General features: G+C 33.8%; 2 protein-coding genes across 3 annotated transcripts in view; one reads left to right on the top strand and one right to left on the bottom strand.

Annotated features, from left to right (window-relative positions):
• The window catches only part of DNA2 (DNA replication helicase/nuclease 2), a 33,399-nt gene extending 15,002 nt beyond the window's left edge, over window positions 1–18,397 (bottom strand). For both annotated transcript variants that reach the window (XM_039871947.1, XM_039871946.1), the window contains exons 1-10: window positions 17,970–18,397; window positions 16,420–16,593; window positions 15,355–15,538; window positions 13,640–13,785; window positions 11,686–11,817; window positions 8,472–8,691; window positions 4,674–4,791; window positions 3,660–3,825; window positions 2,222–2,416; window positions 642–872 (exon numbers count right to left, since the gene is read on the bottom strand). In XM_039871947.1, the coding sequence (XP_039727881.1) occupies window positions 642–872; window positions 2,222–2,416; window positions 3,660–3,825; window positions 4,674–4,791; window positions 8,472–8,691; window positions 11,686–11,817; window positions 13,640–13,785; window positions 15,355–15,538; window positions 16,420–16,593; window positions 17,970–18,382 (1,979 nt within the window). In that variant the 5' untranslated portion in view covers window positions 18,383–18,397. The remainder of the gene's footprint in view (window positions 1–641; window positions 873–2,221; window positions 2,417–3,659; window positions 3,826–4,673; window positions 4,792–8,471; window positions 8,692–11,685; window positions 11,818–13,639; window positions 13,786–15,354; window positions 15,539–16,419; window positions 16,594–17,969) is intronic.
• Window positions 12,044–12,644, top strand: LOC120609445 (peroxiredoxin-1-like). Its single transcript, XM_039871960.1, is given in 3 exon segments — window positions 12,044–12,102; window positions 12,104–12,126; window positions 12,129–12,644. Coding segments are annotated over 3 exon segments (585 nt in total). The 3' UTR covers window positions 12,632–12,644.
• Window positions 18,398–25,130: the final 6,733 nt, after the last annotated feature.

The raw sequence follows: 25,130 nt of genomic DNA on the forward strand, positions 1-25,130 counted from the left end.
ATGAAATATCAAGAACAGATAAATCCATAGGGATGGAAAGCAGATTAGTCGTTGCCATGGGCTGGAGGTAAGGCAAGGGAGGAAGTGACTGCTTAAAGGGCACAACGTTTCCTTTCAGGATAATGAAAGTGTCTTGGAACTAGACAGAGGAGATGGCTGCACAACATCATGAATACACTAAATGCCACTGAACTGTGCATTTTAAAATGGTTAATCGTCAATTTTATGTTATACGAATTTAGCTCAATTTTTTAAAAAGAGAAATGAAGCATTGATACATATTACTACATGAAGATGAACCTCAAAAACAGTAAGCTAAGTGAAAAAAAGCCAGTCACAAAAGATCACATATAGGATCCCATTTATGTGAAATGTTCAGAACTGGTTAAATCTACAGAGACAGAAAGGAAACTGGTGGTTGTCTCGGGCTGGGAGAGTGACTGCTAAAGGGTACAGGGCTTCTTTTCGGGGTGATGAAAATGCTCTTAAATTGATTTTGTTGATGGTTGCATAATTCTGTGAATATACTAAAAATCACTGAATTTTACGCTTTAAGTGGATAGACGGCATGGTATGTGATTTATCACATACTTTAGCAATAAAGCTGTTACCGCCCTCCAAAGAAAGAAGTATCTCATTACCTATCTAATAAACAGGTTACCGTTGTCATGTTAATCTCCTTCACATAGCCCCTAGACAAAGCAAATAGTGTTCTTTCTTCTCCACTTAAAATAATTCTGTCACCTGCCATTAGATTTGTGAAAGGTATGGCACCATTTTTACGTTGGAAATTATGTAAATATTGTCCATCGCAAACTGTCTTTACGTGTTCTCTTCTAATCAGGTTTCCAATGCAGCTGCCACTCTGCTCCCTATGAAAGAGAGAGAGAGAGAGAGCGCGCTTCCATTTATATCACATATATAAATATTTGCAGTTTTCCACAATTTACCTGTTCATCTGACCCCTGGAAACTCTAATGTTAATATTGAGTCTGTCATTTTTACGTTTTCCACAATCTACACTAAAGTTTTAGAAATGCTAAGGAAACATTCTATCAGCTTGAAAATAATCTCTCACCAACAGACCTCTAGGCAAGTACTAGGGAGCGCCTCCCTTGTACCCACAGGCTGGGATCTCTAAACAACATGAGTGTCGACACTTGATCCTTGAAGGACACCCCATCTCCTGTGCATAACAACATTAGAGAAGACAAACTGTAATAACCTGTTCCCAAACCTGATGTGAAGGAAACAGTTACCTATTTCCTTCAGTGTTTACACAAGATTTTATAATTATTGTTGTTAAAATGGCAAGCAAAATGATAATTCCACTGCTTCTAAGAAATAAGTATTAAGCATTCATAATCTCTCAGGCATGACTATTAAAACACTATACAACTTCAGAAGCTTGCTGACATGTACACTTATTATATTCACTGTACTTATGTAGTCTATCGATAACTACTTAAACTTTCTCCACTGTCATGTTTCCTGTGTTAAAGTCTAGTATTAAGGAAATAACAATCCAATTATTTCTAAAGCCACATTATCATCAATATTCATTCTGGAAAGAAATAAAATGGATGAAAAGCAACTAAACATTACATGAAGAAAAATACTATCAAAGATATACAAAAATGCAACTTTATAAGGAACACGTAAAAAAACAAATCTCACAAAATACAAGATTGACCAACTTTAGAAAATTTTAATATCTGAAATAAATTTAAATTTTTAAAAAACATTAATTATTATATACATTAGGCATGTTTCTTGAAAGAGTGTGTCACCTCTTTTCCCTCATATGCCTATGAATAAATAACATAGTAGGTTTCCTCTAAATATAGAGTAATAAAGACTACAAAAAATACTAAAAATATAAATTTTTAAATATTAGTATTTAAAATTTTAAGTAAAACTTCATTAATTTGTACTATACTCATACACTAAAATCCGCCTTATGATATAATGAAGTTTATACTCTTTTCACTGATGAAAAAGGATTTACAAATAATTTTTAAAATAAGATTTCTTGAGGCATATTTATCCTACTGAAAATAGCTAACAATGGTGCTTTACTTAGAAACAATTCATTGACAGCCATCTGGACTTGGCATGTCTGTACCATGCTACATAACCTATATCTGTCATGAATTCCAGATGACATCCCACTAACTAATCTAAATTATTGAAGTTTTACTGTATTAAATGGACCACTTACATTTCTGAAGAAGGCATTAACCATATATTTTGGTGATTCTTTTTATTATCCTTTGATTGTGACTCCAAGGTTAACATTAAATACCAAAGGCTGAAATACTCTAAATGTGTACGCTTTAGATGCTGGGTTTCTTCTTTTATTTTAGGCAGCATGCCAACCGGGACTGAATTGTCATCCATCTGTTGTTCAACTGCTCTAAAGATAAAGTTCCAAGTCAGAGGTGTGTATACAACATTTTACTGGCTGACTATGAAATGAGGTATTTCTAAAATAAATACACATATATGACAATCATCATAACTTATAACCACAGCCTCTAATTTTTTTAAAAAGTCATTTCAACATTTTACAAGTCAAATGGCTTTTTACAAAACAAAATGCATAATAAACTCAGTACTTCATTATTTTGCCTTCACTGACTGTCCGCCTAACAACGAAAAGTTTGGTATGCTCTAGTCTTCATTCCTGTATGCTATGCAGCAAGCTTTGGCTTTTTGTACAACTGCATTTCTCAAACTCACAATTATTTATAAATCTAGCTCTGTACCATAAGAAAGTCAACATAAAACAAAGAGAATCATGTGGAGTATCAATTTTGCTTAACACTAATTTTTAAATTTTCATATAGAATCAAAAATGTCATAGATAGCTTACAAAACACTGAAAATAAAACATACGATTTCAAAAAAAATGTACTTGTATTATAGGCCCAGTCTTCCCATGGTTAATGGTCCTCTGCCATTTAAAGACTCTTTGATACAATAGTTTTAAAAGTCCTTTATGTGAATTTTCAAGCTGAATTAGAATTTTGGTTGAGTTGATTTTGTTTCCTAGTCTGTATTTACACCTAACTACTTGTTTGTGCACTTCAAAACTTTCACTGGCCTAGGATGGTATAAATATGTATTACTATTCATAAGATAGCTAATAAACTTCTCATATGTAAAAAAATAAACATATATATACAAGACAAGTCCTTTGGATCATATCAAACTGTGTGTCTGGAAGAATCAATTTCCCTGTTTTTTAACTACAAAAGGCCTGAAATTAAAATAGTAACAAAGAGGTGAAAGACTTTTTGAAATATCGTTTAAGAAAAGTTATACTATATTCAAAATGCCCATACTACATCTTTCTTAACCAGAGTCTATAAGTCCTAAAATTATTTTTATTTCTCCAAAACCAACATGCAGCAAGATGAAAATGTCCACTTCTGGAAAAAGTTTAAAAAGTATTCTGTTATTCCCTAAGGAAACGGGCTTGTTGTAAAATATAAAGTGTGCTCTTTATTTTTTCCTAGTCCTTTCATTTTAGAAATACTATACACAGAAAAATAACTAAAATGAAATCATCAATCCCAGACCAGTCAACAATGTTAAATGATTGTGAATTGAGTATATACTTAACCGGAATTAATATTTTTGGAAGATAAAAATACCTGCTATATAGAGCACAGTTGCCCACTTGTGAACAATATTTACAGGTTTGCTGTTCATCAATTATTTGTGGCAAAGGAGCAAGGTTTGTCTTTTCCTTTCCAGTAGCAGATTTGTTAATACAGTGAAATAAAGAGGATGCCATCTGGTTTCTTAGCTTTAATAATTCTATGGGAAATAAAAAGGTGGGTGTTTTTTAAGAATTAAGTAAAGTTTATCATATATCTTTTCCACTGCATAAGTAAGACTTTCAGATTTAAAAACATAAAGTAAAGAACAACATTCATATTTCTCACTATTCTACAATAGCCACTGTTAACATTTTGGTATAATTCCTTTAATTTTTGTTCACTTAAGTTCTTTCAACTATGTATCTCATAACTAGTAAATATTGTGAAGTTGGTGTTTTATTAGTTGAATGCTAAGGATAAATATCTAGAGTATAAGGATAAATATCTAGAGTATAAGATAGGAAGTTTATTAAAATAAAGTTTTGCATAATAAAACTTTTTAATGTTTTCAGCTATACTGTATATTGTTAACATTCTTTTTAAAGAATACAACTACAAATTACAAACTAGTACTAGGCCTAGTAAGTGCAGTGACCTACTGTTAGGTATAAATACAGGCATACCTTGTTTTTTGCACTTTGCTTTACTGTACTTCACAGTGCGTTTTTTACAAATTGAAGGTAAGACCCTCTACCAGCAAAAACATTATGACTTGCTGAAGGCTCCATGATGTTTAGCATTTTTTAGCAAAAAGTATTTTTAAATAAAGGCATATATTTTTTTTCAGAGAAACACTACTGCACACATAATCAACTACAGCATCATGTAAACATACTTTTATATGCACTAAGAAACCAAAAATTTGTGACTCGCTTTATGGCGGTGGTCTGGAATGAAACCTACAGTACCTCCAAGGTATGCCCGTATGAATCGCCAGAAGCTGAAGGAAAAAACAAACTAACTAACAAAACCTAGAAAAGTAAAACTGAGAGAAAAGAGCTCAACCTCTTTTATCAAGATGTCTGGCAGGCACAGGGTACATCTGGCCAGTTCTGAGATAGAGGAGTAGGCCGGCCTCTGGATCAGCTCTTCTCTCTTGACTTAGCAGTGTATACAGAACAAGCTGTGAAAACATTGTACATTTTGTCAAATAAAACTTTAACTTTCTATTTTTCCATATGTGTTTTACAATCAACACATACTGTAGCTTTAAAATCAAAAGGTCAATGAACTATTTCCATTTTGAAAATAACATGAGCCAAATCAAATCAGTAAAGGTAACACATAAATTCAATGTCAAATATTTAATTCCACAAAACATAGTTTATGCTTCTCAGTTTTACACAGACAAAAAAGAAGTATTTCAAATTTTTCTTAGAAAATATTTGGGTTTCCAATAAATTAAAGAGGGAAATTAATGAAACATTTTGAAGTTAATAGCTTTTAGACACTATTGTTCCTGGTTAAAATACATGAACTAAACACTAAAATGCATAGTTATATCATAGTTACTGTGACAACTAAATAAGAGTAACTCTACAGAGTTCACTGTCTTTTCCAGAGCACGAGGTATCATTAGCTATTTTAGGTTTATGGGGTGCTCTTCAGAGAAGACATTTAAGACAAGTTAGAAATGGCTCCTTTAGTTCATGAAAACACCTTAGCAGCAAGAGTAAGTCATTTTGTCTTATACAACCTAACAAGCTGATTTGTTTTCCAAGCAATCTCCAAGATTTAAATGTTAAATGATTTATGAAGGCCCAGGTCTTTAAGGAATAATATACAAAAATACCAAGATCAGTAATTATAATTAACATGCCTAAGTATAATGTCAAATTATAATTATATTCTAGTTTTCTCAGCTATATTTAAAATATAATGATTACCCTAAGGAATAAAAAATAAATGAATAAACACAATGATTACTTTATAGAAGACAAAAAGCATTATTTGTAGCATAAATATTAATTATATCTACAAAGTCATCATTAGGTGCACAAGACATTTACAAAAAAAAAAAAATAAGTTAAATATCATTAATTTTTGTTCTTTTATCCTACCAAAAATATTGGTCCTTGTGCAATTAACAAGTATGACAGAAATACTGAAGAAATCCCAATATATAAGTTTTGCAAAGAAAATACAATCCTAGATACCTCAATGTTCAAAGACATTTATAGAAATACTTATGGTAACCTCAAATATCTACAAAGTAAAATGTGGAAACATTCAGTCTTAGGAAATAATCACACCAAAGTTTGATATTTTAGCTTGATATTCTATATTCATCTGTAAACATAAGATTCTTATGAAGGGCTGTTGCTATAACATTTGAGCTTACAAAGCATATTTTGGGAAGTCTTCTTACAAGCACCCTACTTATGTTCCCTGATACAACAACTTGTAAAGTTAAGTGAACTTGTGAATGACAGGGTAGAGGAGTCATCCAAAACTAACTGCCCTTCTGTGTTAAGTTTTTCTCTCAGTGAAAACTGAGGCAGAAGGAAAAAAGTATATAGGACTCTGCTTGTGGGACTTACAAGGAGAAAATATCTGAAATGATATTTCCTACTATGATAAAAAAATTGGGGTTGAAATTTTACATTATTATTATAATTCAACTACATCACAGGTTAAATAAGTTTTTATGAGCAGGTTTAGGGGATCATAACTTCATATTTTTCCTTCAGAAAATGTATTTCAACTGATGAATCACTCACTTAGAAATGAACTTTTGGAATAAGATCCATTTATAAAATAAAGATCTTCTTTAATTGAAGTTATTTTATAATGTAAGTTTTTTCTGTATTACCAAAGTGAAAAAGTTAAAAGAGGAGAAATTTATGTCTTTCCTTGTCCTCAATATCTATACAAGTCAATGAATAACCATAATTATGTTTTTAATGTTTTCTTGTTTCTTGCAATGAATATACAATATAAACTCCATTTGTTTGACCTTTGTTCTAATCAATTTCTTTTTAAATACAATACTATTTTATTATTAATATTATTTTATTCTTTAAAGTTCTTCTTGCAGCTTCTCTTCTTACAAAGATAAAAGTTCCAACTGAACAAAATTAAATACAGTAACATTCTTTGCCTTGAAGGTACTACAGATTAGAGCAGCAACCTTAGAAGAAAGGTCTTTGAACCTAGATCAATTTAGATACTGAAAGGCTTTTATATTTCTATTCCTTTTACCATTCAAAAGTGATTTCAGTCAAACTTGTCCTTAAAAAGCAAAAAATTTTCAGTCTTATGTACACAGAACACATTTTTTCCCCAAATCTTTGACTTCAAAAAATAGCTTTTCTTCTATCTTGGCATAGTCTTCCTTCCTTAAAAGCCCTTTAGTCTAGCCAAGTCTTTAGTTCATAATTTCAGTCATTTCTGTATTACCAAAGTGAAAAGCTCAAGTCTTCTAATAGGGGAAACCTACTTTTTCTTCTACCTCCAATATCTGTAAAACCTAATAATAGGTGAAACAACAACAAGGTTACCTTACTTTTCATTCCCAAATGGAAAAGCTTTAGTGAAAACTTTTGGTGTTTGGTACACAATTAAGAATGGCGAGAAAGATTTAATAAGAAAGTATTCTTACAGACAACAGTATGGTGGTTACCAGAAAGGAAGAGGGTCACAGAGAGGATGAATGGGTGAAGGGGGTCAAATATATGGTGATGGAAGGAAACTAAACTTTTGCTGGTGAGCATACAATGCAATATACAGATGATGTATTATAGGACTGTACACTTGAAACTCATACAATGTTATTAACCAATGTTATCTCCCCAAAATTAAAATTTTTAAAAAAGAGTGTTTTAAAATCCGACTACACAATTCAGTATTTTGAAACTGAATCTTATTTTATATAAAATCTGCTGAAATAATAAGTAAAATTCCAAGAGCAAAAAGGAAATTTAAGTTGTACTGCAAATGTTATTATATTATTGGTTATTCCTTTAATACATATTATACCATAAAAATACATTAATATTACATATTTTAGTATTATCTTTGCCTATTTAAAAATGTCTAGAACATACTACAGACTGCCAATGTGGAACTGGGCAGAGGGAATGGAAATGATTAGAAAACAAAATAAAACTTTATGTTAATTACTTTAAGTCACTATAATTAATATAAATTTCAGGTAATTTTGAAGGACAACAAAAGATTGTTATATTTACCAAAGAAAAGAAAAAATGATTTAAAAAAACTTGAATTTAACATAATGGTGAGACACATTTTTATCATTTTGATAAAAATAAATATAACCAAATTAATGGTAGGGAATAAAAGAATGAATGATGTTTCCTAATGCGTGTCCTAGGTAGATGTTACATGAAAACCAGAGTTCCATGGTAAATTAGGTTTAGAAAACACTGGATTAAACACAGCTAAAACAAATCATATTACTTTAATATTTCTCAGAAACTTTAATAGGCTAATGTGTATCATTCAGTCTACAAATGTATTTGGTTTCCCCAACTTACATGACCAAGGATTTCTTTTTTTAGGAGCATCTGTTTAGACTGGTAGTTTGGCAGCATAAACTTGGCAACACTGGCTTACAAGGTCAGGTGTTGTTATCTCTTTGCTGGAGAAACTTTCTGCTGTAGCCATGTATACATTTAAAAAACAATCTGAGTACTCTGGATGTATCACAAATTGAAAAGTACTATATAAAACTCAAACATTACCTGAATTGAACCAAAATATATGGAGCAGACCACATTTTTTTAAAAAGCAGACTACATATTTAAACCTATTAAACAGACAATTTTCTTATAAGATTTATACCTGACTACGGTGTTCAATAGAATTTGATTCTTTGCCAGTTTTAAGTTCCAATGGCATTATTTTATATTTTGTTGTACATCCTCGATGTATTTTCACACCAACTGTAACATCTATTTTGCCCTTCAATCCAAACCGAGGGGACCAAACACTTTCTTCGATATCCAATGATTTTACAACTTCAATATTACATGTTGCATTATTGTTACTACCATCACTTGGCCTAAAAAACAAAACACGAAAATGCTTCATTAGAACATTTAGCTCACTTCTCATCTGCTACCATTGACTTTCTATTGCACACAGAGAATGTGAGGATGAGAAAAAGTCTATATACCTTTATAGCAGTAAAGTATGGTTCCTGGACTAGTAGCATCAGCATCACCTGGGAACCTGCGATAAATGCAAATTCTCAGGCCCCACTCCAGACCTACTCAATCAGAAACTCTAAGGGTGAAGGTCAGTGAATTATTTAACAAACTCTCCAAGTGATTCTGATGCACTGTCTGATAGGTTATAACTCACATAATTTAAATTTTGTTAATATTCATCATTTGTCCTTTTTAATTAATTCCTACTATAATCTTCCTAACTCGAGCCTTTATTTCCTTAGGCGTAGATTATGCAAAAGTCTCAATACTTGGACTGCTAGAGCCACAATACCGATCTGAATATTCTGATATACAGTAATTACACAGATTAATACATAATGGCTTGCATGTGGTTGTAGGTAGAAAGGGATGTGTTCCTTCATGTAACACTATATTAAACTGGGTAAAAATGAGTTGTCTTTCCCCATTATCTATGCAGTGTGGGGTTTGATCACCCAACACTTCATTCTTATACCCCTCTGTGACAATCCTGTGAGGAGTTCATGTGCTCCTACACTTCCTCATTATTTCCTTTACTTAATCATTAAATTAATCCATCTCTGTCACTATCGATATTTAAAACTAAATACTCAACATTGTTTTTATATTACAAGAGGATCTGATTTTAATATCTTAACTGTTAAATAAGCCACAAGCACAGGAAGGAGGAAAACAAGGAATATATAAATGTTGAAGCAATTAGAAGAGATGAAAATAATTTTTAAAGCGTCTTACACTTCTGTTATCTAAGAATTACTCATTTTCAGAGCAGTAAGTAATTCTATAGGAAAAAAGTCAAAAAAAGAGCTTCTGCTTATTAATCCTATTTTAGGTTGAAAGCCATATAAAATACTAAATCTAATAGAAATCTTACATGAAACGGATAAATTTCCTAATAAAACACTATATCATATAAAATCGAGATTTAAAAAGTATAAGAATTTTAGCTGTTAGAATCCATGATTTAGTTGACCTGATTTTCAACTTATTTAGATCAACAGCTATTTCTTAACTAATGAAAATATTTTCTAAGAAAAAGAATGCTATCTTAATAAATTTTAAAAACTGTTCCAAGATGCTTCAAATATAATCTCCAGTAATACAGTTCTGCAATCTTTGAAGATGACAACAGAGGAATTCTGGGAAGCCACAACTTAATCTGTGGAACAAAGGACAGTATTTCAATTTAACTAATATGATTTTAATCAACATAATTCTGTCAAACTCCTTTTAGAACCACCTGACAGAATATAGTATCATGAAAATAAAGAAAATATACATTTACTACCCATGGGCAAGAAAGGTTGTCTCTTTAAACAGCTTTTAAGGGTCTCATTCTGTGCTTTACAGTCTAATCATATTTTCACCCCTGGAATCACCACTGACTTTTCTTTCCTTCACACTCCATATCCCATCTAAAACCTATCAACTCTAACCTTTAAAAAGTGACCAGAATCCAACCAATTTTCATCACTTCTGCAACTGTCACTCTGGTCTAACACACCACCATCTCGTTTAAATTATTACAAGAACCTTCGAATTAGTCTCCCTATCTCAGCCCTTATCCTACAACATTGTCTCAAAAGAATAGCCAGGATGATCCTTTAAAAAGTAAATCACATCAACACAGAAACTAGCACAGCGAGGTTAAGGAACTTGCCTAAAGCTACAAAGGTAAATTGTGGTAAAACTGGGATTCACATACAGGTTCAGAATGTCCTTTGAGGTACAGAGAACATTAGAGAACACATTGGTCTAGAAAACTAACTGTTCCCAAGACTTCTGATTCACAAATTTCGAACAAGTTATTCAGATCACAAAATGTCATAAAATATTGAGAATTAGAAAGGGTTAAGAAAATTGATATAAATGGAAATTGTGCCTATTTAAAGATAAATATAATGTTGCTGTTAAAAAAAGAAGATACCAGATTAAAACCCACTGTGCAAAATCTCCAGTGGCTTCCCATCTAATAAGAACAGCCAAAGTCCTGAAATGGCTTATGAGGACTCTAGACAGCTACTTCTGCTCTCTCTCCCACCCCACTTTACTCCAGCCGCACTCGCAGGTGTGTCAGCCACAGTGCGTTTGCCTGAAATGCTCTTCCTGGAAACAGCAGCACAGCTCCCTCCTTCATTTCTTTCAGGCTTCTGCTCAGCGTCACTTGATTAGAGATGTCTTCCCTGATCATTCTAGGGAAATATGGCCCATTGACTCTTCCTTCCTTCTTCTCCTCCCCACTGTTCTACACTGCATTTATCACAATCTGGCACACTGTTGTTTACTTGTTCAATAGTACAGAAGCTTCATGAAGCCAGTGGTTTTTTTTTTCCTGCTACTGTAAGCCCAGCACCTAGAACATTACTTGGCACATATTAGGCACTCAGTAAATACTTGGTGAATAGGTGAATTATAAAAAAGAAAAAAAGTATTACCTATAAATTTATATCAACATTACTTTAAGGAGAGAAAAAGTAAAAAAAATTAGATGGCTAAACACAGTATTTAAACATATAGCACAAATCCATGATAATCAACATATGGCAGTCCACATGTAATAGTAACACAGAGAAATATATATGAAATTAAGAACCCCCCCAAATATTTACAATTTTTTTTATTTAAAATACCTACATACAAAAATTAGATGATTTATTATAATGAAAATGGAATTTTCTATTCATTAGATTATTATTTGCCCTAAAAAGATGCTCAGGACTATAATTTATAAAATAAGCAAATGAAATAGTTCTAATAACTCAACCTTCAAAAGGTTTTAATTTGACATACAGAATAAATCCTGGTCTAAACATAAGAACACCATATAAGCAAAGAGGGTTTCTTACAGAGACAGCTGCATCTGAGGGAAGTCTGTTGAAGTACATTTATTCATGAAATCTCCAGACCATTTAGAAAATGAAGGCAGATACTCCTCTACTTCTTGTTTTACTTCATCTGGATTCAGATTTAAGCGGTACCTGCCAAAGTAAGAAATTAAATACAAAAGCATAAATATGAAAAAAGTGAACAAGGACAAAAATATCCAAATAAACATCCCGAATACCCATCGACTAATTAATGGATAAACAAAATGTAATCTATATATATACAATGGGATATTATTCAGCCTTAAAAAAGGAAGAGAGCAGGCATTTTCTTCCTGACTGCTCATGGTATCTTTGTCTCAAGGCTACTGATAGCAAGATGTTGATAGGAAATGCTAAAATTGGGCACCTCGACCCCACCTTAAAAGCCACAGCTGTTGCCAGATGGTCAGTTCAGAGATATCAGTCTGACTACAAAGGAAAATATGTGTTCTTCTTTTACCCTCTTGACTTTACCTTTGTATGCCCAAGAGAGAGTGCTGCTTTCAGTGACACGGCAGAAGAATTTAAGAAACAGAACTGCCAAGTGATTGGTGCTTCTGTGGATTCTCACTTCTGTCACCTGGCACAGATCAACACACCCAAGAAACAAGGACTGGGACCCATAAACATTCCATTAGTGTCAGAGCCCAAGCGCATTACTGCTCAGGACTATGGGGTTTTAAAGGCTAATGAAGGCATCTCATTCAGGGGCCTCTTTAACATTGATGATAAAGGTATCCTTCTGCAGATCACCATAAATGACCGCCCTGTTGCCCACTCTGTGGATGAGACTCTGAAACTAGTTCACGCCTTCCAGTTCACTGACAAACATGGGGAAATGTGCCCAGCTGGCTGGAAGCCTGGCAGTGATATCATCAAGCCTGATGTCCAGAAGAGCAAAAAATATTTCTCTAAGCAGAAATGAGTGCTGGGCCATTTTAGGGTCAGGCGGCAGTGGACAGCCATAAGAACAAAACTTCTTTTGTACTACTGTCATGCTTAAAACACGAGATCTTAGACTTATCCCAGATGTGGTATGGGAGAGGACTGGCCTTTCCTGCAGGGGTTAGGGAGGCCAGCCTTTCTTCTGAAGGAAATGGCCTGAAATTTGCTGGGGGTCAGGCCAACCGATGTGTACAGTAGTAGGGCATTACTTTTGACTTTTTGTAATTTCTATTAAACTGGAACCAAGGGGGGTGAAAAAAAGAAAAAAAGGAAGAGAGCAGAGCCCTATCAGTCCTCTGAAAGAGTTGGTTCAGCTGAGAAGACAAAATCGGCAACCCTAGCTCTGCCAACATTTCCCATATAAATAGTAAAAAACAGAATTACATCTTGGAAAACAGACTGATGTCAACTAGTCTGGAGATCACAATCATCACTAATAAAAACATTTCCATGAGAAAAGATGGGCTGCAGTAGTCAAGAAAGAAACAGAGACAGCAGAGTATGCCAATCCTTGCTGCATGTATCAGTCACTCATAAAATGCCAGTGATTAGCCATTAGTGGATTTACATACATTATCTCCATTGTAACAATGCAAAATAGGCATTATCACCTTTTTCAAAATTTTTAAGTAACTGCTTCCATCATCAAATCAGCAAAGCTAGAATTGGAAACGAGATCTATCGGACTGCCAAACTCATACAATTTTCAGTGTCATACTGTTTCTAAAATTAAGGCAAAAAGTTTTTCACACTCTCTGAGAGCAGCTAAGGAGTCTGTTGTGCACATATACAGAATATTTTTAGCCAGAGCTCTTGATATGCAATTTTAGAACCTTTTTCACAGAACTGCAGGTACTACAATCCTATAATCTGCATTCTAGTATTACACTAATTTACATTGACTAGTCTAATGGCCAAATAGCTTAGAGGTTCTAGGAAAGAAGTTATATAATAAAATCGAACCCACAGTGATCTCATAACTACTTACATTTCCTTCAGATGCCTTATTTCTTGAACAGTTTGAAAAGCAAGTTCTTGTAGCTTTTCTGGGTCAAAGCTATCATTTATTGCTTTCTGAAAGACTTCATGGAGAATTGTACCAATCAGCATTTGGCGTGTGGCTGGATCAGAATTCTACAAAAAAAATTTTTAATCATTCAAAAATTTTACCTCACAACATATTAACAGACATAAATGTGTATTTATTACCTATTTATTACCTACATGGCTAATGTGCACTGGTAAGACAAATGGTAAAATATCAACCTGTTTTTTATGGTGGGTGGGATTACAAGTGACTTCCACTTTCTTCTATTCAGAATGATCTGAATTATTTTACAAGTATGAGTTACTTTTAAAATCCATATATTTCCATTTGAAATAAATTAACGAATATAAAGAAGTTCAACATATTCTCAAATACTGAATGTAATCACCTCTAATTTCACTTTATAATTTACCCAAACAGAAAAGTCAATAAAGGCATAGCTCATAAACTCATGCAAGTAAAAGATATTATTCAAACAAAATTTAAACTTACAGTAGAGATTTTTAGCAAGAATTCTCTCCACTCAAAAAGAAACACTATTTTTCAATTAACTTGAAGCTATCAAAAAAGTAGATAAAGTTCACCAAACCATCCATTAGGAATTTTTTAAATTTACAGAGAAACTCTTGTACTATTTTTGCAAATTCTATGAGTCTAAAATTATTTTAAAATAAAGTTTTAATAGAGTAATATTCAGGTCTACCTTATAATATGTGGTTAAAAGAAAAGTTGATGTTTTCCCTCAACTGAAGGAAAAAAGTGGATAAAATAAACTACAGTAAGTGACAACTAATATTAACAGAAAATCTATATATTTTTCTTTTTCTCTTCTTGCTCAGCTGTAATTTTGGTTTCCTACATACGTGTAGATTAATTGTGTAACTAAAACAATACTCTGCAAGGAGGAGGAAGCTTTTAACAAATAAAACCCCAGATTCAACAAATATATGGCATTGAAACAAAGGAGGTGAATCAAAGGCAGAAACTTAGACGTATCAACCAAACATAATACAAAGACCTTGTTTGGCTACTGAGTCTAACAAACCAACTGAATAAAAAGATATTTTTGATAAAAGACATTAGACATAAACCAAGCATTAGATTAAGAAATTACTGTTTTATTGTGTATGATAAAAATATTATATTGTATTTATATATTTTTTAAAAACCTCGTTTTCATTTGCTTGCAAACTAATATGTTTGGGAAAAGCAGAAAAGGTACATAGGGGGTTATTATAATCATTTATGTGATTTATATTTGAAATTTTCCATAATTATTTTAAAGGCACTGTGACATTTATTTTTAGTTTATTGAGAATCATATGAAGCCAAGTTTTGAAATGTCTAAATGCATTAAATTACAAAATTATCACTTACTTAATTTCCTTATCATTAGAATTAATTATTTCATTAGCATTGACAAGATTCAAAGGATTCAGGCACCTGGCTTGGAGTCCCAGGACTGCCAATTACTAGCTACATGACTTTGGGCAAGTCACTTAACCTCTCTTAACCTGATTTCTCTCATCTGTAAAAGGAAGCTGATTAATACCATCTACCTCACAGGATTGTTGAAAGGATTAAGTAAAATAAAAGTGTAAAAGTGCTCTGTAAACTCTAAAACCCTGTAGAAACTAGCTGTTAATATTATTCACCCTGAAAGTTTCACTCAGGATAGCTCTTCTCATGCATCGAATACTACTGGCTATGCTTGTGCCAGAAATCAGCATGTCTGGATACAGAATCAAATATCCAAAATCTTCATCTATTATCCAAGTATGAGATGTACAGTCTCCCTCCAAATGAATGATGTCCCCTGGCTCTACTGGTACAGAGCACCTAAAAACAAAGCAAAGTCAAAGTATCAATACATAGTTTAGGTTCCTGCACTTAAATTTAGTAAGGAGGCTTCAAAAAATAAACATTTAATCTGAAGAAATATGTATTTCTAAATTTCTGGATTTTTTTTTTAAATTAAATACCAGGATGTAGTCTTCTGAATCAACTCCTAGTCATTTTACCCCTTTCCACCTTTGAAACACACCATGGGTTTTCCTTAAATCTCAAAATGGAAAACTGCTTTAGCATCATCTACTGAAAAAGCTATCAAATCTTTAATGGTATAATATAAAGCTCTAACTATAGACAATGTTGTTTTAATAATTAATTCTCTAATTCTTAAGACTACAGAATATCTCAGCTTCTATAAGTTTTGGGGCATGAAGTCAAACCCAATGTACCAAGAATAAAATCCTATTTAACTAGTTCAAACCATTCAACTTGAAGCCTAGAGAAAAAACCTAGACAAATTGACACCTCCACCTTCTCTCTACGTCTCCACTTTGCCCCTCACATATCACACTTCACTTGAGTAGAGAAATCTAGGTTCAAAGAATGTTCTTATGCTGTAATTAATTTTCCTCGTAGTAAGAACTGAGTTTTAAGCTGCCATCTTAAAATAGAAAAGTATCAGAAAATAGGAAGCAGTCATTTAATAAGTCCCTCTGTACTTATTCTCAAATGACAATAAAAAGCAAATTTTGGAATAAGGGATTTAAGATGTTGGAATAAAAGACAATTTTTATGTAGAATTAATTCAGGCTGAAATATACTCCCTTTATTAATAATTAAATTATAGCGAGATGCACACAAGCCCAGGGTTTTAAGACGGTCCCCTTAAGAATCTTCCAGATCAGTGCTAAAAGTCACACAAAAATTACCAGTCATTCCTGAGGATGCACAATTCTTTACAGTCTAGCAACTGGGAAGCAGTGATGATTAGGTGCTTTTCACAGTTTCCTTCTTCATTCTGTACAACATTGACAGCTAATACCAGGTACCGGTTATCCACTCCTCGGCTTAGGACTGTTTTAGAAAAGGAAGCTTTCACCTTCCTAAAATATACACATACAAAACCAATGTAACACAAGCATGAAATAAGAAGCTATCCAATCTCCTTTATCTAAAAACCAACCTTCTAGTTTTTAGGTTTGTTTCTTCTGGAAAGCTTACCACAATGACATTAGCCAAAACAGGTAAAAATTAAGAAAGCAAGGACATAGAATGCTATTATAAAAACTTCCCAGAAGCAATGCCATTTAAAAATGCTTACGATATGGATTTTTCCAATTATAATCATTAATCCCCATGATTATGAGGATTAAGGAAAAATTGAAAAACATGAAACAACACATTCCTACCAGTGGTGCAAACTTTCTCAAAAAATAAATAAAAGGGAATGTTTTGGACACTATCCTCTTTGTAAATAAAAGAGATGTTTGTTATAGAAAAGCATACATAGCATAGGGGTTCACTGAAGTCCTACTGTAAGCTACAGAATCATATTACTCTTTAAATTAAGAGCATAGTTAGAAATCACCTAGTCCAACCTATTTAAGGCAGGAAATCCTTCTATGAAATCTCTCTGGGGATAAACCAGCCCCCCTGCATTGTAGACAAAGCAAGCTTAACATATTAGCTCATTCCTTCATAAAGAAACTCAGAAATTTCTTTCATAATGGGTAAATCGATTTCACAATACTTTTATCTATTGATCCTAGCCGCCTGAAACTATGCAAAATAATCTCTTCTCTAGAAAACATTAAGTTTCTCTTAAATCTTTCCAGTTTGATTGCGGTTAAGACTCCGAGTCAAAAGTCATTACCCCTCGAATTATACCCACCCTAGGTTCTAATATTTTGTAACCTCCTCATTCACCTACTCTACGCAGCCTCAGGCCATGAATGTCCCAAGGTAAGCTGAGACGCCTTAAAGATCTCCCCAAAGGTACTGCTGATCAAACTCCCAAAACGCAAAGGTCCGTCAACAATAATTAGCACCACTACTGAAAATAATTATGGCTATTGAATAGTTATGGCTATTGAAAATAATTCCACACCATGATCGTGGGTCGTTTCCCCGACCATTCAAACCGACATGAGGATGCAGCGTTCTCCTTGGGATAAGGTCTCCAACTAAACAACGAGAAAAGCATCTCGCAGTTGCAATTTCCTTTTTTAAAGACATTTAAAGTGGCTGGGACTCTCCAAATTCGGGAAAGACGTGAAATCAAGGGAAAGAACTGCTGGGCAACGGACAGTCTCCAGGCTCTGGTACGAGTGGGGCCCCCCAAAAGGACCCTGCAAAGCAGACCCCAGCTCTGAAGGCTCGTCTGGCGCCCCAGAACGCGAGTCGGGTGGGTGCGGCCTCTCCCGCTCCTTTCTTTCAAATCTCCCGCTTTGCTCCCAGACCCTCCCCCCGCTCCGCTTACTGCTCCGCCGGCGGTTCAGCCTTCTCTCTGAAACTCTTCTCCATGAGCAGCTCCAGATCACCCAGCTGCTCCATCCCAGGTGCGGAGCCCGCAAACAGTCGCCAGGTAAAATCAGGGGCACCGGGAGAAACAGGGCAAAGGGAGAGGAGCGCGGGTCCGTGAGGCGCCTTGCGCATGCGCCGACCAGCCGTGGTCCCAAGAGACCTGCGCGGGCAGCCCCTCCGGCCTGGGGCTTGTTCCACGTGGTTCCCTGCGCCGGGGCGACCCGGGACCTGAAGGCGGCTTTGCTCCCTTTCCTTGGGTTTTGGTAAACAGGGTGTCTTCATAATCTGTCCGAGACTAGATGCTCTTGCCTTCTCTTTAGACAAGCCAACCCATTCCCAGCGCACGCTCTTAGTTTGAATCAGAACCATTTGCAGTTTCTCAAATCCAGGCCTCCCTTGTTAGCTTTCAGAATTTTGCGTTCCCTGGAAAACCACCTCTCTTCCTCCATTTTTTTTTATGGAAAACTCTAAGAAAATAGAAGCTGTCAGGTAGGAACTTTCTCGTCATGCTACGAGTAAGTCTATAAAACTACCAATATCCACACCGGCCTTAAAACCTCTTTCTACTTTTTTCAAGTTGAAAAAGCCATCCTCCTTCAATGAGCAAATCCTCTGTACTCAAAATGCCAAGGCCTGGAGTATTCTCAAAGTCATTACTTCTTCAGTGATTCCCGCATTCTCTTGTATCAGCAATCTGTTCCTCACTATTTGATTGCTCCCAGGCTTATAATGTGGCCCAATATCTCCCACTTTTAAAAGATGTTACCTTCAAGAAATTTACCCCATTCCTCTCTTGACCACTCTCCAGACCAAATTTTTTTTAAGGAATTCTTTAAGGCTATCAATTTCAACTCCTATTCACTTTCCTTTTGTTTTTAATTTTTTTAATTAAAAAGCAATTTATTTTACATATGTAGAATATTAACCACCTTCAAAAATAATATTACAGAATATTTAAAATGTACAGAAAGGTGTAAAATATAAAATGATCACCTCATAAGCCTGTCACCTAACTTAGTCTTTATCAAGAGCTGTCCCACATTCATTTTTATTCATTTTTATTCATATAAAAATTATGAGCAACTTCTTGAAAAAAAAATTGGAAAAGCCTTGCATGCAGTAAATACAGATTTTGAACCAGTGACGCCACACCCAAATGGTTTTACTCTAACCTCAAAGGCCTTCCTCAGGCTCCTTTACTATCTCTTCCTTTTCTGCTCAATCTCCACATGTTAAAAGTCCTCGGAGTTCAGCTCTCAACAAATTTATCCATCTATTAGATCTCTAGGTAATTCCATCCATTTTCACAGCTTTAAATATCATCCCTATCTTGCCAACTCTCAAAGTTAAATTTATAGGCAATTATTTTCCCCTGAATTCAAGAATCCAACTGCCTATTTGACATCTATACTTAGAAATATTATTGGGGAGGGGAGGTTCTCAATTACAACGTGGCCAAAATGGAACATTTATTTCACCCACAAACATATTATTTTTAATAATAGCACTATCCACCCAGAGGATAAGGCCAGAAACACAGAAGTTATCCTTAATTTCTTTTTATTATTACTCACATTAAATCCATAGGCAGACCAATAGCTTCTGCCTCTAAAACTATCTTCTCTTCACACCTTTCCATCTCCACTGTCACCACCTGATGATTATGTCTGTAAAACTGCAATGGATGCCTACATGTGCTTCCCATTCTTTTCTCCCTGTAATTCAACCCTTTTCCCCAATACTTTATCATGAAAATTTTCAAATGTACAGAAAAGCTAAAAGAATTATATAATGAACACCCATATACCTATCACTTAGAGTTTACAATTACCGTTATGCTATCTTTAGTTTATCACATGTATATTTATCTAGTCATTCCTCTATCCATCCATGAATTCATGTTTTTTTAATGTGTTTCAAAATAGGTATCAGTGCATTTCACCCTTAAATATCTAGTATGCATATCATTAGCTAGAGCTTAATATTTATGATAGTTTAATTTTTTGTGTATTTACATGTAAAATTTAAATTTTACATAAAATGAAATTGTCAAATCTTATGTGTACGATTTGATGAATTTGGGCAAATGTGTTTAACCCAAACCCCTACTAAAATACAGAATGTTATCACTCCAGAAAATTTCATGCCCTTCCCAGGCAATTCCCTACTAGAGAGGCAATCACCAATCTGATTTTTTTTCACCACAGATTAGGTTTGTCTATTCCAGAATTATATAATGGAATCATATGGTATGTACTATTTTGTATCTTGCTTCTTTCATTCAATATAATGTTTTTGAGATTCATCCTTACATGAGTGAATAATTTATTCCTTTTTATTGCTGAATGGTAGTCTACTTGTCCAGTCCCCTGTTGATGGACACCTAGACTATTTACAGAATTTTGCTATCTTGAATAAAGCTGCTACAAATATTCTTGTATAAGTTTTTTTGTGGACAGATGCTTTTATTTTTCTTGGGCAAATATCTTGGAGTGAAATTTCTGAGCCATATGTAGTTTTACATTAGATTTATAAAAAACTGCCAGACCTTTATCCAAGTGGTTGTAACATTTTACGCTACCGCAAACAGTATATGAACATTCTAGCTTCTGCACATCCTTGGTAACATTTGATGCTGTCAGTCTTTTTAGTTTTAATTTGTTTTTCCATCAACTAATATTATTGAGTACTTTACTACATGCTCAGTCATTTCTACACTTTCTTTTGTAAAATGTTCAAATCCTTTGCCCGTTTTTAAAAATTGCATTGTCATTTTATTATTGAGTTACAGAAATTTTCTATATAATTCTGGACATAAGACCTTTGTCAGGAAGGTTTTGCAGGTATTTTCTCCTAGTCTGTGACTTGCCTATTCATCTTCTTAACAAGATCTTTAGATATGCAAAAGTTTTAATCTTTATGAATCTAATTTATCCATTTTTCTTCTATGATTTTTGCTTTCTGTGACCTAAGAAGTCTTTTCTATTTCCTAAGTAATAAAGATATGCTCCTACATTTCTTCTTGAAGCTTTATTGATTTTTTCATTTAAGTCTATGATCCATCTCAAATTATTTTTTGTGTATAGTATGAGGCAGAGATTGAGTTGTCCCAGGCCCTCCACACATGCGCCCATATGTATATCCAATTTTTCAAGTAGTACTTGTTAAAAAGACTTTCCTTCCCCTTTGGATTGCTTTGGCACTTTTGTTAAAAAATCAAATAACCATATTAGTATCGGTCTGTTTCAGGACAGATTGATATTCTGCTCTTTTGATGTTTGTCAGTCTTTATGCCGGTACTGCACTGTCACAATTACTACAGCTTTATAGTAAGTCATATAGTCAGGTAGTGATATCATTGTTCTTTTTTAAGTTTGCTTTAGATATTCTAGGTAGGTCTTCTGCATTTCTATATAAATTTTAGAATTAGGTTGTAAATTTCTACAAAAAAGCCTGCTGGAATTATGACTGAGATTGCTTTGGATCTATAAATTTGAGAGAATTTATTTCTTTACAATATAGACGTCTATATTCATAAATATGGTTTATCTCTCCATTTATATATATCTTCTTTAATGTCTCTAAGCAACATTTTGTAATTGTCAATGTAGAGATCTTACAAATTTTGGTTAAATTTAAGTATTTTATATTTATTTTAAAATTATTTTGCAATTGCTTTCTGCTAGTACATAAAAATATAATTTTTATATTTACCTTATATCCTGACACCTTGCTAAATTCACTTGTAATTTCTAGTAGTTGTTTTGTAGATTCATTAAGACTGTCTATGTAAATAATCACATCATCTGTAAATAGAGGCAATTTTACTTCTTTCTGATCTTTATGCTTTTAATTTCATTTTCTTACCTAAGTTCACGGGTTAAATAGAAGTTGTGATACTGGGCATCCTTGCCTTCTACCTTATCTTAGTGGGAAAGCGTTCAATATTTCATCATTAAATATGATGCTAGCTATTTCACCATTAAATATGATGCTAGGGGTTTTATAGATACCTGTTATGGTTATCTAATACTACATATAAAATAAAAGCAAATCTCCAAATTTTAGTAGCTTAAATCAACAACAATCCTTTTTTAGCTTATGAATTTTCAATTGGGGGAAGAGCTTGTCTCTGTTCCACGGAGCATCAGCTGAGAGCTAGAGGATCCACTTTGAAGATGGCTTACACAAATGGCTGGCAAGTTGATGCTGGCTATCAGTTCCCCTACAGGAGCTACTTGGCTTCCTCACAGCATGGTGGCTGTATTCCAAAAGACCAAATGAAAGCCATTTCAACATCATGACATAACTTCAGAGGTCACATAACATCACTTTCACTGTAGTCAAATGCCCATTTAGCCAGATTCAAGGGGAGGGAACACAGTCTCTACCTCTTGATGGGGTGAATGTCAATGACACATGAGAAGAGCATGTGAATGGGATATATTATTGGAAAATATAATCTGGCAAGATGCCTTTTATCAGATCGAGGACGGTCTCTTCTAATGTGATTCGTTTTTATAATGAATCAATGTTGAATATTGCCAAGTGCTTTTTCTGAATCAATGTTGAATTTTGCCAAGTGCTTTTTCTGCATCTATTAAAAGATCATGGTTTTTCTCCTTTATTATTATGAGAAATTACACTATTGACTTTGGTTCTTAAAGTTGGCATTTCTAGGATAAACTCAACTTGGTCATGATAAACTTTTTATACATTGCTAGATTTGATTTGCTAATATGTTAAGGTTTTTTCCATCTTTGTTCTTGAAGGATACCGGTCTGCAACTTTTTTTTGTAACAACTTTGTCAGGTTTGGGTATCAAGGTTATGCTGGCATCATAAAATGAGTTGGGAAGCGCTATTTTCTAATTTCTAAAAGTTTGTATAAGATTCTTCCTTAGATGTTCAAGAGAAGTCACCATCTGAGCCTGGAGTTTTCTTTACAAAACAATCTTTGATAAATTCAGTTTCTTTAATTGGTTGTGCAGATTTTGTTTCATCTATGTCAGCTCTGATTGTGATTTTCAAGACATTTGTCCATTTCATCTAAGTTGTCATTTCCTTGTTAAAGAGCTATTTAGAAATCCCTTATCTTTTTAATGCCCATAGGATCTATAGTGATGTCCTCTTTTTTCATTCTTGATAATGGTAATTTATGTTCTTTCTTTTTTAGTTATTAGTGTAGCTAGGGACTTATGTTGTTGATCTTTTCAAAGAACGAATTTCGGGTTGTTTTTTTTTTTCTATTGTCTGGTGTTTTTTTAATTTATTTTTTTAACTGAAAACCATTGTTGGCATAGCAGAGTGATCCTTGTAAAAATATAATCAGACATTTTTATCCCTCTGCTGAAAATCTTCAAAGATTTCCCATTTCATTTAGAATAAAAGACAAAATCATTACCATATCCTATAGAGCCCTTATGATTTAGCTTTTGTGTACTCCTCCAATCCCATTTGTTGCTACACCTTCACTCACAATGTTTCATTCATACTGGCATTCCGAAATTTCCTATGTCAAACCAAGCTTTTTCCTATTTCAGGGATTTTGTATGTGCTTTTCTCTTAACCTGGACCATTCTTCCCCCACAACTTTTTGCATGGCTGTTTCTTTTTTATCCTCTGTATGTCTAGTTAAAATTCAACACATCAAAAAAAATTTTTTTGAGCCATTCTAAAATAGCTATGATCTTTACATCCCACATTATTTTCTATCACGTAATCTATTTACTCCTTTAATAAGCATTTCCATAAACTGTAATCATATGATTGATTGGTTTATATTTGACATGTTCAAATTTATTGACACGTTAATAGTTTCCTTTGAATAGAATGCTACTGTGTTATACTGTGTTATACTGTGCACAGCATCATAGCTAGTAGAATAGGCTATAGATTCAAACCGGCTGAATTTGAATCCTACTTCTACTTTTTATTGTGTGAACTTAGACTAGTTACTTGATCACCCTGGGCCTCCCATCTGTACTAAAGGAATATTAAATAGTACCTATCTTATAGTATTGTTGTACTATAGTATTGTTATACTGCTTAAAACAAGGCATGGAACATAGTAAGTCCTCGGGAAATGTACATGACTTATTCTCATTGATTTCTAGTGCCTAATGCAGTGTCTGGTATTCAAAGAATGGATATGAGGAACTGTATAAAGTGTACATTGCTATACAAGTGTGTCATGTATCATTGGCCCAACTCAGCAAGGCAATGCATTACTCATATAACAAGTTTTATTATTTGCCATTCTTCCTGGATCAAATTAGCAACAAGTTGGTTCATTTCTGTGAAATAAACCAAATGACTTTCTTTCTAAATTGTTCTTTCCATGAGCTATTTGTGCCTCATTTCTCCCTACTAGAACATAAGATCTCCAAAAACAAGGACTAATCCTTCCTTCTTCCAATCAGTAAACATCACTGAGTACCAATTTCATGCCACATCTTGTGCTACTTATAGGGGTGAAGGCATGGCTTTACCCTTGAGAGAACCAACTGGGGGGACACAGGTAAACAAGCAGATACCATAAAGTATGGTACATACTCTATTAGAGAAATACTCCGTGTTAGATCTTACTGAGCATCCAAATCAGATTTTAAGTACAGCTAACAGACCTCCCAAGGTAAGCCCCCATAATGCTGATATAATGCCTGGTACATAATGGGTGCTGAGTAAATAAATAAATGTTGAGTACCCTTGGGAAGAATGGGGTAAGAAGATTATTACATATACCCACTAACCTTTCCACCTCCATACAGGTAACCACTGAGAGCTAGGAGTCAATTCCTAGACCAGACTACTGTCCCATTCTATAGATCAGAGGGGTATAACAACCTATAGGCAGGAAAACAGTAATAATGGAGAACAAAACAGAAATAGTCAATCTTCAAAGAGAAAAGAATCTGGCAAGATGCACTTGGGTTATCAATCTGAAATAAATCATATATAAATACAGTCATTATTTTAAATATCCTTCCATTCTGACTGCTTATGTTTAACATTTGTGCTTCAATAATGTAAATAGTTAAAAGAGAAATATTGTCAGAATATGAATAAAATTTATTTTTAATACCCTATGTATTCTATAAAAGACACAGAATGTAAAG

Source organism: Pteropus medius, unplaced genomic scaffold, assembly GCF_902729225.1.
Source record: "Pteropus medius unplaced genomic scaffold, Ma_sr-lr_union100, whole genome shotgun sequence".
NCBI classification, from domain to species: Eukaryota; Metazoa; Chordata; class Mammalia; order Chiroptera; family Pteropodidae; genus Pteropus; species Pteropus medius.